The sequence below is a fragment of the Dermacentor albipictus genome, chromosome 6 (genome assembly GCF_038994185.2).
Source record: "Dermacentor albipictus isolate Rhodes 1998 colony chromosome 6, USDA_Dalb.pri_finalv2, whole genome shotgun sequence".
NCBI lineage: Eukaryota > Metazoa > Arthropoda > Arachnida > Ixodida > Ixodidae > Dermacentor > Dermacentor albipictus.
The window spans coordinates 111,020,248-111,037,253 of NC_091826.1; the positions used below are offsets into that span (position 1 = coordinate 111,020,248).

General features: G+C 50.4%; 1 protein-coding gene across 1 annotated transcript in view; it reads right to left on the bottom strand.

The window, feature by feature from the left end:
* LOC135913326 (uncharacterized) overlaps positions 1–17,006 on the bottom strand; it is a 95,723-nt gene that overhangs the window by 53,929 nt on the left and 24,788 nt on the right. Inside the window, exons 4-6 of the mRNA XM_070521044.1 lie at positions 15,129–15,500; positions 2,911–3,197; positions 85–370 (exon numbers count right to left, since the gene is read on the bottom strand). Coding sequence (XP_070377145.1) covers positions 85–370; positions 2,911–3,197; positions 15,129–15,500 — 945 coding nt within the window. The remainder of the gene's footprint in view (positions 1–84; positions 371–2,910; positions 3,198–15,128; positions 15,501–17,006) is intronic.

The window sequence follows — 17,006 nt, forward strand, 5'->3', positions numbered from 1 at the left end:
ATCTTCGATAAAAAAAACCTGCTCTCTGTATACACCCCCAAGGTCCTTATGCCACGCACTTGAGAAATCATGCCGCGGACTCACCGGCAGAAACGAGTAAATGGCGTCCAGCACGGGCCAGGTGACACTCATGTTGAGCGCGTTGACCGACATGAAGCGCGTGGCAGGCAACACGCGAGCCGCTGTGCTGGGTCCGTACGCAGCCAGCAGGACGCGAAGCGACTCGCGCACCGCGTGCAGCGCCGTGAATGCCGGCGTCACGTCTGGCACCGTGTCCGTCTGAATCGTCCACACCACGAGGGGCATCACGAGGTCGACGGACTCGACGCAGGCTCGGACGACGTGGGACCTTCGCGTTTCGGGATGCTTCCTGAATTGAAATGATATACAGTCTAGCCCGGTTATAACGAAGTCGGCGGGAGTCGGAAATCACTTCGCTATATCCGCTATTTCGTAATATGTGGACTATGAAAAAAATGAAAACATGGGCATACCGATTTATTGCCGCTGAAACAAGTGGTCCAGCGTCCCCTGAACACGCTTCGCGAGTGCGGATTTCAGGATTGCGGTTTCCATACCATCGAACTGCGAACCAAGCATCTGGTCGAACTCCGGACTCCCGAGGTACATCCGTGGCGTGTCGACAGCTGCGATGGCCGCTGCGGAGGTGACCGGCTTAGGGGCACAACTAGCATCGTCGCATTCGCTGTCGGAGGCGCTGTCCGCCAAGGTCTCTTCCATGACACTCCCGGCAACTTCTTCAGTCATGAAGTCCTCGGTGGCAACAACGTTTTCATCGGCGAAAACGAAGTCCATGTGGCTTAGACCCGCAGGCACAAGGTTCAAGTCACTAGCGGAATCCCAAAGATGCTCCAAGCAGGCCATCGCGGCGGCAGCATCAGCGGTTGCAGCGACGTCTATTTTGCTCTCATTTTCGCGGAAAAAATCGCCTCAAGGACGCAAAAATGTGTTGATTGACAGATTATTTTTCGGTTGGTATTAAATCTCTTCGTTATATCCGTTGACGCGCTCTTATTTACTTCGTTAAAACCGGGCTAGACTGTATATATATATATATATATATATATATATATATATATATATATATATATATATATATATATATATATATATATATATTGTCGCGTGGTGGTGACGTTGAAGAACACAGTAGCAATGCTGTGAACGACAAAACTAACTTTTATTGGGCGAACCTGTGCCCACAAAAACATGCTACCCTTATAGCACAGCGATAGCGGCGAAGAAGGTCGGCGATCGTCGAAAGTCTGGTAAGCGGGTCAAGCGCGTCGGCTTTTATACAGCAGTCGTCGAATGTTCCAGACTAATCGTTCGGACCCGCGTGCCTTCCACAAAATTCTACACCATTCGTGTCACGCAATGAAATCAGATAATACAAGGTTCGGCGATAACAGATAGCCGGATAGAAGCATCGATAACTTTCCAGAAACTTCGGATACACGTAGGCGCGTCCCACGCTGTGCGATTACATTTGTTAGGCGGCGAAACGTGGTCGCCCGATAAAGATAAGTACACGTGTCAATATATATACGAGGACGCCCGGGCAAACCTGCGCGCCTCGTACAACTCGGGAAACAACGCGAGGAAGCTAGTACACAGTAATTTAGGCGCCGACCAGAAGTTACAAGCGAGCTTTCCCCACACTTCACCCACACACACACACACCTGGCCACCGCTTTCACCAAATGTGAACTTGGTACCACGTACGGCTCTCCTATAAGATACTCGCAAATATATTGTCGATAACAACCTTATAACACTTTCGAGCACTTGTTTATAAACTGCTTCGCACAACCTATGTCTGACTAACTCTCTTAAAACTTCGCCCACACGTCACCCATAAAATGCCCCCCTCACTGCCTCAAAACGCCAACTCACTTACTCGGAGAGTTCTTTCGGAGCTTTTGGCAAGCTTTCTACATGGTCCGAACGCTGATCCACTTGTATAGTTGTCTTTAAACACTTTAATTTTAACCTTACTTCAGAGAAATGTAATCGATGTGCCTCGTTTGGTTTACTGAGCAGACGGGGTAAGCTATAGCTGCTCTTGTATAACGCACCAAAACGAGGAGAAAACGAGTATTCAATACGTATTTTCGAAGCTAATAATTAACGTACATATTTTAAACTTTCTGTGCCCGACACCGACAGCATGACCACTAGTGTCTGCAGATGTTGAAAGTGCTGCCATCTTTAATTCTACAGCAGCGGGAAAACGTCAGCGTTTCGTACTACGCTTTGAAAAGGACAGAAAATGAGTGCTTGACAATGTGAATTTAGCTTCTAATTAACCCACACACTTCAAAATTTACATGTCACTACTAACGGGCCGTCCTCATCCCCATTCATTTTATTGTGAACTCGGTGAACGGCATAGCTCTCCCAGGACGCCGTGAAAACATCGTATAAGAATTTCGAGCTCTTGTAGTCGCAATGACAGCTTCACTTTAGAAGAACGACAGACATTTGTGTCAGTGTCACATAATGTCTTATACACTGTGCTTCGTTTGCGTGACGGGAGTTTGTATGCTGGCGGAATAAAACATGTAACTAGACGTGGTATAAGTGTTTTCTAGGTTAACCTTCTTGTACAGGAGGTGATACATTTGATAATTGTGACGACCACTGTTACTGTACGCTTATGGTAGCATAACGCGATAGGTCAGAAACATGTATTTAAGCTATGTATATGTATACCTTAGGACTAGATCACATGACCAGAACCTGAGGTGCATGGCGGTATCGCAAAACATTGCCCAGCCAAGCGCTGCATAGCGACAGAACAGTGATAACGAAACTCCACGCCCGAATTAAGCCCTACGTCACCTGCGCTCAGCGTGTTGAGTGGATGGTCAACACAGGTCGACGTACCCAATGTCGTCGAGCAAGGAGAAGAAGAGAAACCTCGACGCGAACGGGGCCACTCTCCAAACGGCGTAGGCGCCCAGCCAGAGCTTGAGCCTCTTGCGTCTCCCATCGTCCCCCATCAGCTGGTCGCGGTCGAAGCCTTCGTACAGACGCGGCTGCAGGTTGACCAGGGCGTCGTTGTACCACAGCTGCGAGTCGTCCGGTAGCTCACTGTTGATGGCGAGGCGCAGCTCGCTGTCGTTGAGCGCTTGGTACGCCGGCGGCGAATGCTCGTCCCACAGGTCCCGTATCTGGGCGCGGGCAGGGACGTGCGCTGAGGGGAGGCTCGGCAGCTGCGTAACGCATCTGCTCCTCTTCACACATCGGCACCCTCACGCCTTCATCTCAGCCCTCAGCCTTCATCCCCTCATCCCCGGCACCCTCAGCTTTCATCTGACCTCGCCCTCAAGTGGGTGAAGGAAGGGGTGATCGCCTTCGCGAAGATTGATGAGGATGAGTTGAGGACGAGGTGAGGTGAGGACGGACGTTGTGAGGCGATATTGCTGAGTCTACCATAAATGTGATCGCTGGGGCTCAAACACGGAAGGACGGAAGGTAGAAAGGGGAGCCCCACGGCATGCGAATTTTTAGAGACGTTTGACATTAAAGAGCGAGGTTCGTCTTGGATTGGCGACGCACCAGTTTTAATTTTGCACGCTGTGATTAGGGTGTTGTGCGATTGAAGCTGTTTTGTATGTTGCGCATTAGCCTGCGTGTATATGTTGCAATGTTATACAATAGAGAATAAACAGTCCAAAGTTGGCGCTCCCCTTGTTCCCTTCCGTCCTTCCTTGTTTGCGCTAGAGGATCATATTTATGGTCTACTCAGCAATATTAACTGACTAGCCCAGCAACATCTACTTCTGGTTGTGATGTGAGGGCGATGACGATGTGAGGTCAAATGAGGAAAAGGCGATTCATATTGTCGCATTATAGAAAAGTCACTCAGATCGTGTGCCTGGTGGGGTTGAACTCTGCTGAGTTTTGAAGTGCGCTGAGAGGAATTCTCTCTAGCATAGACCTACGTCGAGCCCACTTTTAATTGAATAAAGTCATAAATGGCTGTTTATGTTAAATGTAGCTAAACCTCTTGAAAGCTGTACCCACAGAAAGTGGCAACGAGAGCGAGAGGAGCGACGGCGACTTTTTGGTGCCACTCCAAGGCTATACAGCGAAGCTGTTAGCCTCTACTTGGTCGAGATTTTCCATTGGGTACTCGCCCAAGAAGCACTACTGCCGCCTAGAAACCACGGCCACTCGTACATACCTGAAACGGCAGCTCGAAAAGGGCTTTGTGTGAGTTTCCGCGTAAAATATATATGTTTTTCGCATATTCGAATTATAATGAATGAATGTGTGGTGTTTATTGGCTTCGAATTACAATCCGATGCTATCAAGTCTGCAGGTTGTGTGTAAGCCGCACTCAACAATTTTTATGACGCAATTTACTTTTATAGAATCATTTAGTTCAATAATGCACTTGCACTTGGGAAGAGCCTGCAAGAATGAATACGCATGCTATACTTTCGCACACGTGCGCGCGCACGTGACGTACGTTGCCTGTAGTAGTGGTGCTTCTGTAGCGTCGTCCAACGTCAGTTGGTGTGGTGGTACTTTTTTAACATGGGACGTGACGCATGTGACGCCCCCTAGGCATAATGTTCGTTCGCCGCCAGGCTCGGTGGCCTGCTCAAGCTCGGCAGGCAACATTAGTCACCGCACCGCAATAAACACCGACGAGCACGTCTGCTCGCCGGTCAGTCGTCGTTCAGCACCACCACGCAGCGGAGAGTCCTAACCGAGGGTGTCTCGAGCCCTCCCTTGTTCGCGAACCTGGGTGGATCATGACACTGGCGACGAGTACCCACAGATCGTCCCACGCCACCGCGAGCGGCGAAACACCGCCCCCCGTTGCTGTCGCCATGCCGCTGTGCGGAAGGCTCGAGCCGTTCGAGGAAGGTGGGTCCGCCTGGCAAATTTACGAGGAGCAAGTCCAACGTGTTCTTCCGGGCAAACGGCACACCCGAGGCCAAACAGCGGGACATTTTCCTGGCCAGCTGCGGGCCCCGCGTCTTCAGCCTCCTGCTCGACCATCTCAAGCCAGCCACGCCGCACGTTAAGACGCTCGGTGAGCTGCTTGCCATACTGCGCTAGAGTTACTGTATATGCTACCAAAGGTAGCAGAGTTGCGCGTAGGTCCGCCATCTTGCCTGGTAAGCAACCAAATCAATGCGGCGAAGCCGCACTCTGTTTTTGCAGGCGACATGCCTACCGTATCGTCGATCGACCGTGGACGCTTTTGCATCGCTTGTGGACTGATTTTCCGCCTAATCGCAAACAAAGTGCATCGAAACAGCTGACTGAATAAGATCGTCAAGAATAGGCGCCGAGATCGGTCCCCACCGAAGCTTATGCCAAGCGTATCCGCCGAGTCCGTCTGCACGCTCTCGGCGCGTTTAGGCTCAGGAATCAAGAAGTCTAACAAGGATAAATCACCATATTTCAGCTTTCGCATCAGTGTCCTTAAATAAACACAAGTAGCATGAGCGCACAAACAGCACAAGTAGCGATGAGCGCCGATGGGACGCGTCATGAACACAGGTATATATGTGCTGTCGCCGAAGGATCACAGTCCTTCGACGATATATGAATAGACGGACGTGTTGACTGAGAGGCATCACTGAACTAAGAAAACGTTGCATATCCCTCGCGTGAAGAATAAGAAACGGCTATCGAAATCGGCAGTAACAGCCCATACTGAGTCCCGGGTCGGCGACTCATTTAGGACTTTTTTCGAAGTTAAAATGCCAATCGCAAGGGAAAATCGGTGTTGTGGCAATTCCGAGCAAGCTACTGAATATGAACAGCAAAATTTTCTTTGTGGTACAGGCGTGCACGCTTTAGTTGCTGGGCGATAGCGCATCTACCATGACTGAGCGAGACTTATCTCTGTGAAACTAAAACTGCTTCTTAGACTTTAAAACTGATGGTAGCGCTAAAAAGGAACGGACACACGAAGAAAAAACGACACGACGACGATGAAACGCTACTGACAACTGGTTTATTTTTCGAAAGAATTCTATATTTAAAAGAATCACAACACATGCGCACAACCGAACTACACCAGCCTTCTTTATCGCCATATCAAAAACAATGTCATGCACGCGAGCATGTCATCATGCTCGCTTCGCGTGCATGACATTGTTTTTGATATGGCGATAAAGAAGGCTGGTGTAGTTCGGTTGTGCGCATGTGTTGTGATTCTTTTAAATATAGAATTCTTTCGAAAAATAAACCAGTTTTCAGTAGCGTTTCTTCGTCGTCGTGTCTTTTTTTCTTCGTGTGTCCGTTCCTTTTTAGCGCAACCATCAGTTTTAAAGAATGCATCACCAACTAGCCCAGCACCAAGTTTTATTGTTTTATTGCTTCTTAGACCTTGACATAGAAAATCATGCAACGATTTTCTGCTTCTGGCGTGGCGTAGTGGTAAAGTGTCGGACTTGGGATTTGCAGGTACGGCGTTCGAATCCTCGTCAGAGCTTGCTTTCTGTTTTCGTTTTTTTTTATCGCGCCAAAATGCTCTGTTTCTTTCTGTTCTCAAAAATATGTATACGGTGTCCAGGCACCGCGTATTTAACGCGCTAGAGCTGTTTTTCGCACCAGTACCCAGTGCCTCCCAGTACGCCGCACCTGCCCAGCACCCCAGTATCCAGCGCGCGGCACTGGGCCCATATTCCGGCGCTGCACTGGACACTGGATACTGGGTTTTGCAATAGGCATACCTGCTTATGTGCCAAAGCTCTCAACGTGTAGGTAGTCTTAAATATTACTGGTTAATCAATGACCAACCATTAGTATTTCGACTATGGTACCCCATTAAATTTGCTGTAGAAACGTACCCACCGACTAGCAGGCACTGGATATCAGCCACACCTTCAAGTGCCATTTCATTATGTGCCTTTTCACTGCAGGGATTCGAAAAGTAACCTTCTGTGGGAGTGTAGTGAAAGTTTTTCTCTCACAGGATTGACATAGCTACAATATGGGTAATAATGCCAAACACAGTAAAGGCCCTTACCGTATGGTAAATAACGACATTAATTCCTCTTGCATCCTGCTTCACATAAGCAGTAGTAGATGAAATATCTTTACTTAGCTGTGTAACCTCTTTTATGTTCAGAAACAGCAACCAAAGCAGTGCATAATTCTGAAAATGTGAGCTGGCTTTTTTATGACAGTTCTGTGAAAGCAGTGTGGTGCATGGATTTGAATGGGATCGAATAAAAAGCTTTTCCGCTTTCAGAGCGATTCGTGAAGACGGGAGCAGAGCACCCGGGCATTCCGATGGGACTGCGCGGACACTGCGATGAACCAATTGTGAGATGCGCTGCGCACGTTGTGTTGTTGCTCCGCAGCTAGCGCGCACGCGAACAGCGAACGCCAAGATCGGCCGGATTCGCTTTGAATTTCACTGGTGTCAATCCAGTTCGCTGCAGCGGTGGCGTCGGGAAATACAAAAATTGGCCTGGGCATCTGCTTCTCCGCAATGCACGGTTGCTTGACCACCACGTGATGTCGCTCTGCCAATAGGGGCGCTAGCGGCGGGATAAAACAGACGCGCAACTCTGCTACCTGCGGTAGCATATACAGTAACTCTATACTGCGCTCGCATTTTAACCCACCACCGTCCACACTAATGGAGAGTTTCCGCTTCATTAACCAGAGCCGCCGGGAAGGAGAGACCCTCGGGCAGTTCGTTGCTGCACTACGAGGGTTAGCGAGTGCCTGCGTCTTCGGGGATCAACTGGACTCGCTGCTCCGGGACCGTTTCGTCTGCGGAATCAACAACCCCGCCATACAGACGTGACTCCTGGAGCTTCCCGACCCCTCGCTGGACGACGCCGTAATGGCAGCGCTGGCAATGAAAGCTGCCGCCAAGGACGCCGGCGAGATTTCCCGTGCGACAGTGCGACCGGCTCACCGTCGGCGGAAGCAGCGGTCAACAAGTTCGCGACAAAGGGCAGTAGCTGCGGTCGCTGTGGTGGTGCCCACTCCCCCTCACAGTGTCAGTTCTCTCAAGTACAATGCTTTACGTGCGGGAAAACTGGGCACCTGGCACGTGTATGCCGAAGGGGGAGGATGAACAGCAAATAGCAGCAGCAGCCTGATTCAAGCCCAGGTACCAGACAAGCCCGCGACCAGGGTAGCCGTCGCAAGCGTATGCGGCAGTGGCGTGCGGCAACAGGCTCAAGTTCGTCCGCGACCAGGCTCCACGTTGTGGCCGAGAACCCACCAATTTTCGACATGTGGCAGACACGCTTTGTACCGTCGTCCGTGCCGCCGTACATGCTGACCGTCCAAATCTGCGGGCACCCCATTTCCATGGAGCTGGACAGAGGAGCCAGCGTGGCAGTAATGGCCTCGAAACTCTTCAAGCTTGCTTTCCCCGGCGTGTCCGTCGAGGCTTCGGGCGTGATGCTGCGCAGCTCCTTCGGGCAACTCTCCCAGGTCCAAGGGCAGGAACAGGTCAGCGTTCGTTTTGGCGACAGGGAGGCAAACCTTCCTCTTTACTTAACGAAGGGGTCGTCGCCGACGCTGCTGGGCCAAAACTGGATTCATGCACTGGACATTCGTCTACTAGAGTACCCGGAAGCCAGCCTGCATGTGGTGCAGAGCTGCCACATCTGCCAGGAGCATCAGCGAGCCTCGCGTCATGTGGAAAGCACCCCCCTGGCCATTCCCGCAGAGACCCTGGTCCCGCCTACATGTGGATTTTGGGGGACCCTTTAAGGGCCATTACTTCCTGGTGGTGGTGGACGCATTTCCGAAGTGGGTGGAGGTTCTACCTGTCACCACTCCATCAGCAGGCGCGATTATTGCAGCGCTACGACAGGTCTTCGCCGCCCAGGGGTTGCCGGATATAATCGTGTTGGACAATGGCCCTGCTTTGGCCAGCACAGAGTACCTGGCCTGGCTGACGAAGAAAGGAATCTGCCGGATGATGGTTCCGCCTTACTACCGTGCTTCAAATGGTGCAGCCGAGCGGGTGGTGCAAACCATCAAAGACAAGCTCAAGAAGAGCCAGACTGGGGATTTCTGGACGCAGATTGCCCAGATACTGTTCTAGTACCGGACCACATCCCGCGATGTCACTGGCTGTGCCCCCTGGGAGCTCCTGCTGGGCCGGATAGTCAAGACACCTTGGACGTCTTGCATCCGGACCTCTGATCCACAGTGCTTTTGAAGCAGCTGAAGCAGAAGCTGGCTGCTGACCAAGGGTGCCGTCCCGGGCCTATGCCTGAGTCTGGAGCTCGAGTTTTCACCAGGAACTTCCGTCCTGGCCCACCCTGGTCTGCCGGACAGGTGATGTCTCCTGCCAGCGCCTCATCGCTGCTCGTGCGCATGCCAGAGGGGGCCGTGTGGCACAGACACGCCGACCATGTCAGGCCTCGCCTCGGGGCCTGGCCAGCACCCTCGACTGCCACTTCTGAGTTCCAGCCCGCAGGCGGACTTGCGGCAGCACCAGTCGCTTCCAGTGGAGCACCACCCACCTCGGAGGCGGCAACCATAGCCAGTGGAGCGGCAACCGTTGGACCGGTGTCGAGACCGGCACCACTCACAAGGCCGACCGCTACGGACCCTCCGGATGGAGCAGGGCTGGCTCAGGCAGCGCCCGGCGTTGCCACACCCGACCCATCAACACCAGTGCCCAGGCGGAGTACTCGACGGCGGAGGCCTCCGAACCGTTACTCGCCTGGATAGCAGGCACCGTCGACCCAGCTAGGATGGAGGTAGAGCCTCGTATTTAAAACATGGACGTTTGTTTTTTCTTTAACAAACAAACTGCGGGTAAGGGGGTGTAGCAAGTATGTGACGCCCCCCCAGGCCTAATGTTCGTTCGCCGCCAGGCTCGGCGGCCTGCTAATGCTCGGCAGGCAACATTGGTCACCGCACCGCAATAAACACCGACGAGCACGGCTGCTCGCTGGTCAGTCATCGTTCAGCACCCCCACGCTGCGGAGCGTCCTTCTAACGGAGGGTGCCTCGAGCCCTCCCTTTTTCGCGAACCCGGGTGGATCGTGACACCCAGTATACCAACCGTCCTGCCGTCGGCGACGCGTACGACTCCAGTGATGGCAAGTGTGAGAATTTTTTATAGGTGAGAGCGAATGTGAGGGCTCCTAGTGGAAGCGTGTGAGCCAGTATCGATGAGTGTTGTGACAGGTGTGCCGTCGACTTCCAAGATGTAGAAGGTTGTGCTTTGTGGATAGCTTCAGTGGAGGACTTGGGACAAATCGGACATTGCAGCACCACCTCTAGGTGCCGCATCGCCTAGTTTTCCGGTTGGGTGTGGGTCCTGGCTACGTCGGCGAAGTGGAGCGGCGAAGTTGGGGTGGATGTAGCTGACAATGTTGTGGTAAGGGCGAGCCAGCATAACGGCGATCAGCAGCAAAGGCGTCGGAAGCGTCGTGGAAGTGGCGCGGTGAAGCGCTTCGGGGCAAAGTGGAGTGATCCCAAAAAGTGCTTCCGGGCAGGGGCGTCCGACGACTGCGGTAGTGACGAGAAAGGTGACCAATTTGGCTGCAGTAAAAACGGAAGACCTTGTCGTCAGGTGTGCGCCATTCCGATAGATCCCGATAACGGTCAGTAAAGGGTGGGCTGCGGTAGGGCATGGTCATAGGAGGAGCCATATTGGCGTCAGGGCGATTAATAAAGCAGGCGGTAGGGAGGCCCAAGTTAGCGCCTTCCTGTCGAACCACAGATAGGATTAAGGGTACCGTTTCGGCGCAGTTGTTCCAGGGCGTCTGCCGGCGCGAGGCGAAAAATGCAGCTTTGAGTGCGCGACGCAGAATACGAGTCACGTTGTAGCATGAGGGTGGCGGGCTGTCATGATCGATCCGGGAGGATGTCGCGGCGGTATTTGAACGGCGGGGAAAACTGATGGGCGTCATGGCGGTTTAGCTCGAAACAGCGGCAATCGTTTATGACGGTTGTCGACAGTAGCAACGTTGTTAAAAACTATTTAGAGGATGTATTTGCATATACAGAAAGTTCTCAGAGACGGAAAATAGCTCAACCAGGCTGTGTCGACTTTTCGTCGTCTTCAGGACCATCCTCCGTCTCCCCTTCGCCTCACCGTAACGAATGTTCAATTAAAAAAAGTCCGATTTCGTGAGACCTGTGGGCCAAGAAGACATCTATGGGTGTAATTAAGTGAGTTCGAGTGAACGCGGCTGAGTAGAATTTTGCAGGGTTTGAGTCTGAGTGAGCCTGGCTGATTACGGTTCTGGCGAGTCTCACTCCGAGTGATCCCGCTTGAGCAGCATTTCGTTGAGTCTGAGTCCGAGTCAGCTTTAAGCAAAATATATAATTTGTCAGTGTGTCCGAGTGAGCTCTGAACATTCGAAGAGAGATGTTGGTAAAATTTGCGAAAAGGAATAACCTGCAAGTAATGAACACCTTCCTCAGGAAGCACTGGAACAAAAAGAGGACCTGGAAAACGCTTACTTGAGCATCTTGGAAAGTATCTACAGATATGTCACAGCTACCTTAATTCTCCACAAGTAGGAAGATACCTATAAAGAAAGGGACCAGACAAGGAGACACAATCTCTCCAATCCTATCACTGCGTGCTTGGAAGAAGTATTTAAGCTATTAAAATGGGAAGGCTTCGGAGTAAGGATCAACGGCGAATATCTCAGCAACCTTCGATTTGCAGATGACATTGTCTTGTTCAATAACACTGGCGACGAGTTACAGCAAATGAATGAGGACCTTAACAGAGAAAGTATAAGAATGGGGTTGAAGATTAATTTGCAGAAGACAAAGATAATGATCAATAGCTGGGCAAGGGACCAAGAGTTCAGGGTCACCAGTCAACCTCTAGAGTCTGTGAAGGAGTAGGCTTACCTAGGTCAATTACTGGCAGGGTCCTGGATCATCAGAAGGAAATTTACAGAAGAATAAAAATGGGTTGGAGCGCATAGGATCACGCAAAGAGCGATGGAACGAAGGACGTTAGGCGTAACGTTAAGAAACAGGAAGAGAGAGGTGGTGATTAGAGAGAAAACAAGGATAGCCAATATCCTAATTGACTTTAAGAGAAAGAAATGTAGCTGGGCAGGTCATGTACTGCGTAGGTTAGATAACCGGTGGACCATTAAGGTAACAGAATGGGTGCCAAGAGAAGGGCGCAGTCGAGGATGGCAGAAGACTACAGGTGGGTTGACGAAATTAGGAAATTCGCAGGCGCTAGCTGGAATCGGTTGGCGCAGGACAGGGGTAATTGAGATCGCAGGGAGTGACCATCATCCTGCAGTGGACATAAAATGGACTGATGATGATTTTACCGACCTATGGTCAAGCGTCTAAAAGCAAAACAGTGTGGCAAGCTTTGACAATAAGAATGACGCTAGACAATCAGTGTTGTGAAATAAGTTTGCGGGTCGAGCAAATGGTTTATTTGAATCTGTAGAAAACGGAAGAGAAGGATGGTAGCCTTTTCAGCACGAGAGTGAGGGAGGTCGGTCAAATTATTTAACTTGAAGGTGAGGTGAGGACGGTACTGGCGTCGTGAGGGTGAGCGCGGAAAAAAAATGAGGACATTTGCCTGAAGCTACGACGCCACCACGGCGTGTCAAATTCCGCATACGCTGTCTCCTGCATGAGCACAGTCTGCTGTAGCACTATCTCCAGAACAAGCCCACCTTTTCGGCAAGAAGCCAACCGAGCGGGTGGGGAACAGACGCATCAAACCCACGGAAAATAAAGCGCAGAAAATTTAGCTTTAATATACTAATTATGCTCTTGGAAGTGTATGATTTAGCTGACCTGTAAATATCTAGTTATCTTTTGTTGTTTCACTGCGCAGCATACCTATTGTGGAGAAGCACATATCCATTTCAGAAGACCGGTCAAAAACAGTTACGCGCCCAGTGACACATTGCCTAGTGGCTGAATCCACGTCGTAAAAGGGCAGGCGAACCAAAGGCAGCCGCCAGGTACAATCATCTGCTCTGAGAGGCTGAGTTGCTCTACGGATGCCTCTGAGGCGACATTACGAGTTCAGTTTTATGCACGATTAATTTAATGCGTTAGCTGTCAAAAAGAGAAGTGTGTGTGTGTGTGTGCGTGTGTGTGTGTGTGTGTGAGTGAGTGTTTGTGCGCGTGTGTGTGTAGCAGTAGCGCGAGAAATCAAGTATTTATCAAAAATTCGCGTGTTATCTTGTTGATTAATTAGTTCACGGCACATTTCGACATTCACGAATTTTAGCTGGCGTGTTTGCAAGACGCATCCACTTGAATATACTTCAAGCCCGGGGATAAAACGAAGCACGTCAAACCATGAGGAGGTTGTCAAAAAGAACCTTGCTCTAAAACGCTCATGCAATGTGAGCCCAGCGAAAAAAAAAATAAGGCATTTGACTGTGTTTCACTCGTATTAAGATTGCTCGTATTCACGCGCCGAAGTAGACAGTTGTCTTCAATTGTCCCGAGCGACACTCTGCGCGTTGACAGCGTGCCGCATCTTCACCTGTGTAATCTGCATCATTACGAACATTAACGCTTCTCTTTCGTCTCCCGATAAACTGAACATCTTTTTTTCGAAAGCATGACGTATACATTTTTGTGGTACGGTATAAGCAGTCCGGTACGTAAAGTTCGTTTCGTTCTTCTTTCCGTGTAGCGGGGAACTGGCGGAAAGCATCTGTTATTAAACCCCGTCCTCGAATGTGTAAACCAAGCCCCGACTTCTGAAAGCCATTTCTCTCTCTCTGTATATATATATATATATATATATATATATATATATATATATATATATATATAAAAGACATTCCTATATGCTCGAATAAATACGGCATTACAAACAGACCTAGTTATCCGTAAAAGGCTTATGCACTCAAAATAGTTCGACCTTCGATATATCAGACAATTCGATACACAAGACTCACACATAACAAACTTGAACGAACCTTTATAATGCGTTGATGCCCTTTATGAACCTTCGTGATGCACAGCTTTCCCATCTCCAATAGAAAAAAGAAACTAAGTCATTACATTGCATTCATGCATTTATTGGAATACACTTACTGAAGGCACTTATCGAAAGCAAAACTACGCGTAATGCGCCGCACTTTTTGTGCCAAGTACTAGACAGCTTTTTTCTGCCGTTTGCTTTGGCTATCTCATTTTCTTTCTTTTTTTATCGTCAGCGAGAAAGGCGTATTCGATACGGTTGGAAAGTATAAATCACGGTAAACTGCCACGAAACATGTGGGGCGATATACAAGCGGCTTTATGGCACATGCAACGAATGGCCCGAGTTCAACATATTCAATGTCCAGTTCGTTATGTGCGGGTTGTTGCGTAAGCGTCGGTCAGGAAATTTCTAGTGTATTACGTGTAGATAATCTCGCTTCACCCGAGTTCGCTCTATTTGGTTTTGCCTGTAAATCATGCGCCGATGCCATATGTAAGGCATGAGATGGTGGTACTACGGATTTGTTTTGCACGAAGAACAAACTGTCGAGCATGTCACCGCGGTGGCATCCGACGAGTCGCTATGGTGGTGCGTTGCTCAGCTCGAGGTCGCCGGTTTGATCCCCGCCACGCCGGCCGCGTTTCGATGGGGGGCGTAATTCAAGAACGCTAGTGCGCGTGTCTAACTGGAAGTACACCCGTTTTGTTGTTCTTTTTTTCATTTCACCTTCATCAAAATGCGGCCACCGCGACCTGGTTCGAACTCATCAGCGCACGTCCATAGCCACTGCCATGGAAATGAGCTTTAGTGCATGGACTTGCCTCGCCTTCCCGCTTGCGGCTTCAAACGTTCTTCCGGCCTTATTTAGTAGGCTGTATTCTTGTAAAACGCAGCAAGAGGATTATAGCCTTCACCCGAACGCGTTTATATTGAGAATTGGTGCACTTATAACGCTATATAACATTGAATGTGATCAACAGGCAGTCACCGAGCCATTCAAAAACTGAAAGACGAAGTCTATAGCCAAATCCACGCACGGCTCATCACAGTTCCACCATTCTCACGCACAGGTGAACGGTCCTACGTGCTCGCAGCTTCCGCAGACACTAGCGCCACACTTCGATCTAGTAACCGTGACAGGGAGCTCCTCGGAATGGAAGCCTCGCACCGCACCCACGGCACAAGTGTACCGGCCTACCTGTGTGGCCAGCTCCTTGTGGATGGCGGCCACGTCGGCAATCATGAGCGCGTACGACTGCCCGGCGCCGCCGACTACTTCGGCGCAGCGTCGCAGGTACAGGCGGAGCCTGCCGCGTTGGGCGAGTTTCAGGACGTCCTCCATCCAGGTCAGCACGTGCGTGTCGAGCGTTATGTACAGGGCGTTCTGGCGCGCCGGCAACAGCGGGTCCCGGCCCACGTGGAAACCCCAGAGCAACGGCAGACCTACGCCCAGCGACGCCCTGATCACGGAGCGGAGCAGGTCGGCGCGACTCGAGGCTGAAGGGTTTGGCCACTTGAGGCCCAGTTGCCGAAGGAATTGCTTCATGTCCGAGGTGCCGTCGTGCATGCTCTGAAATTATTACCCGCCGCAGCGTGAGAGGTCAGTGGCTAGCCACTTTTGGGGTGGTAAGATAAATCTAAAATTGTAATCGACTGCAAGTCTCGCAGCCCTATCGAAGTGTCTATACGTACTCGGGAAAAACAAATTTAAAGCTATATTACGAGGGTAGTGCGTTCCAAAAAACGTAACTCAATATGCGGGTAGTTCAGCCATCCTGCGTGCCGAAGCATTCAAGGTAGGCAGAAAAGCCATTCCTGTCAGTTGCAGTAAACACGTTCGATCCGGCGGTTGCATTGCGCTTTCGTTCGTTCCACGTTGTTGGCGGCAGCAACACGTTTGTACAGGTATACAAAAAATTCGAGCAAACAATGATTACTGATCAATAAATGCTGCTACGAAGTTGCTGTATTTGTACTCGATAAATAATCCAAGATTTCCAATGCGATTTTTGCTTTCTTTAACGTGATCGCGCCAAAATAGTTTCTATAGATAGCTGAGAACTTCTGCAAGCGCAATTTGCCTAACTGTATTGTTCTGCCTTGCTAGATGTTTTCCGTTTTCTGCCCGATTTGTGCAATTTTTTGCTCGGCGTACACTGATATAGCCGCCACTCAGCAGCGATGGGAAGCAATACGATCAATAATGACAAGGTAATAATCGTGACAATGGGTTGCTGAAACCGAAACAAACAAAAAGAAGGTCCTGCAAGAAGACTGCACCAACCGACATGACACGCAGTGCATCAACACGCAAGAGATCTTCAGACCACCAAATAGCGACGAGCGGTGGTCCGCGGCAGAGACGCGGAGGTTGGAAGCGCAGCAGTGAAGTCGAATTTCGTGCAAGAAGGATGCTTTCAGCGCACGTGACCGTGTTTGGGCGAATGAGGGCACGAGTGACACGCGAAAACGGACGTGCAACTGTGCTCCCTTGCGTGAATCATATGCAAGGGCACTCACAAGGTGGACAGCGGTTTTAAGCACACCTCAATAATGGACGCGGGTCACCAAAAAATATGGTACACCATTTGAACGGGAACCATCTTGTGTGTGCTGCAAAGGGTGGTTCGGGTACAGAAATGACGGAACGATACACAAGTTACATACATTAACGTATTAGTAAGCTCATACGCTTAAGTTACAGCTAGCTCCCTATTCGTAATGCGCATTTGTTTCGCAAATGGTGTTTCGGCACTAGGCTACAGAAATGACCCCCTCCTCGCCCCACCCCCCCTTAATGGTGGGGCCAGAGACTGCTCTACGCCACTCTAATGGCTCTTACCCTTGCTTCAATCTCCTGCACTTGCGCTCCTTGTGAAGACGGACAAGATCGGCCATGGTGAAAGGCTTCGAGATCCCTCTGTCTGGCTGCCCGTTTCTCTCTCCGCCATTTCTAGACGACGCGTGGCAATTGCGGGGGGGGGGGGGGGGGGGCAAGCCCGAGCAAGCACAAAATTTCTCCTTATCACACTAGCGTTCTGAGATGCCTGGCCACGGTCACTGAATAAAAAAAAAG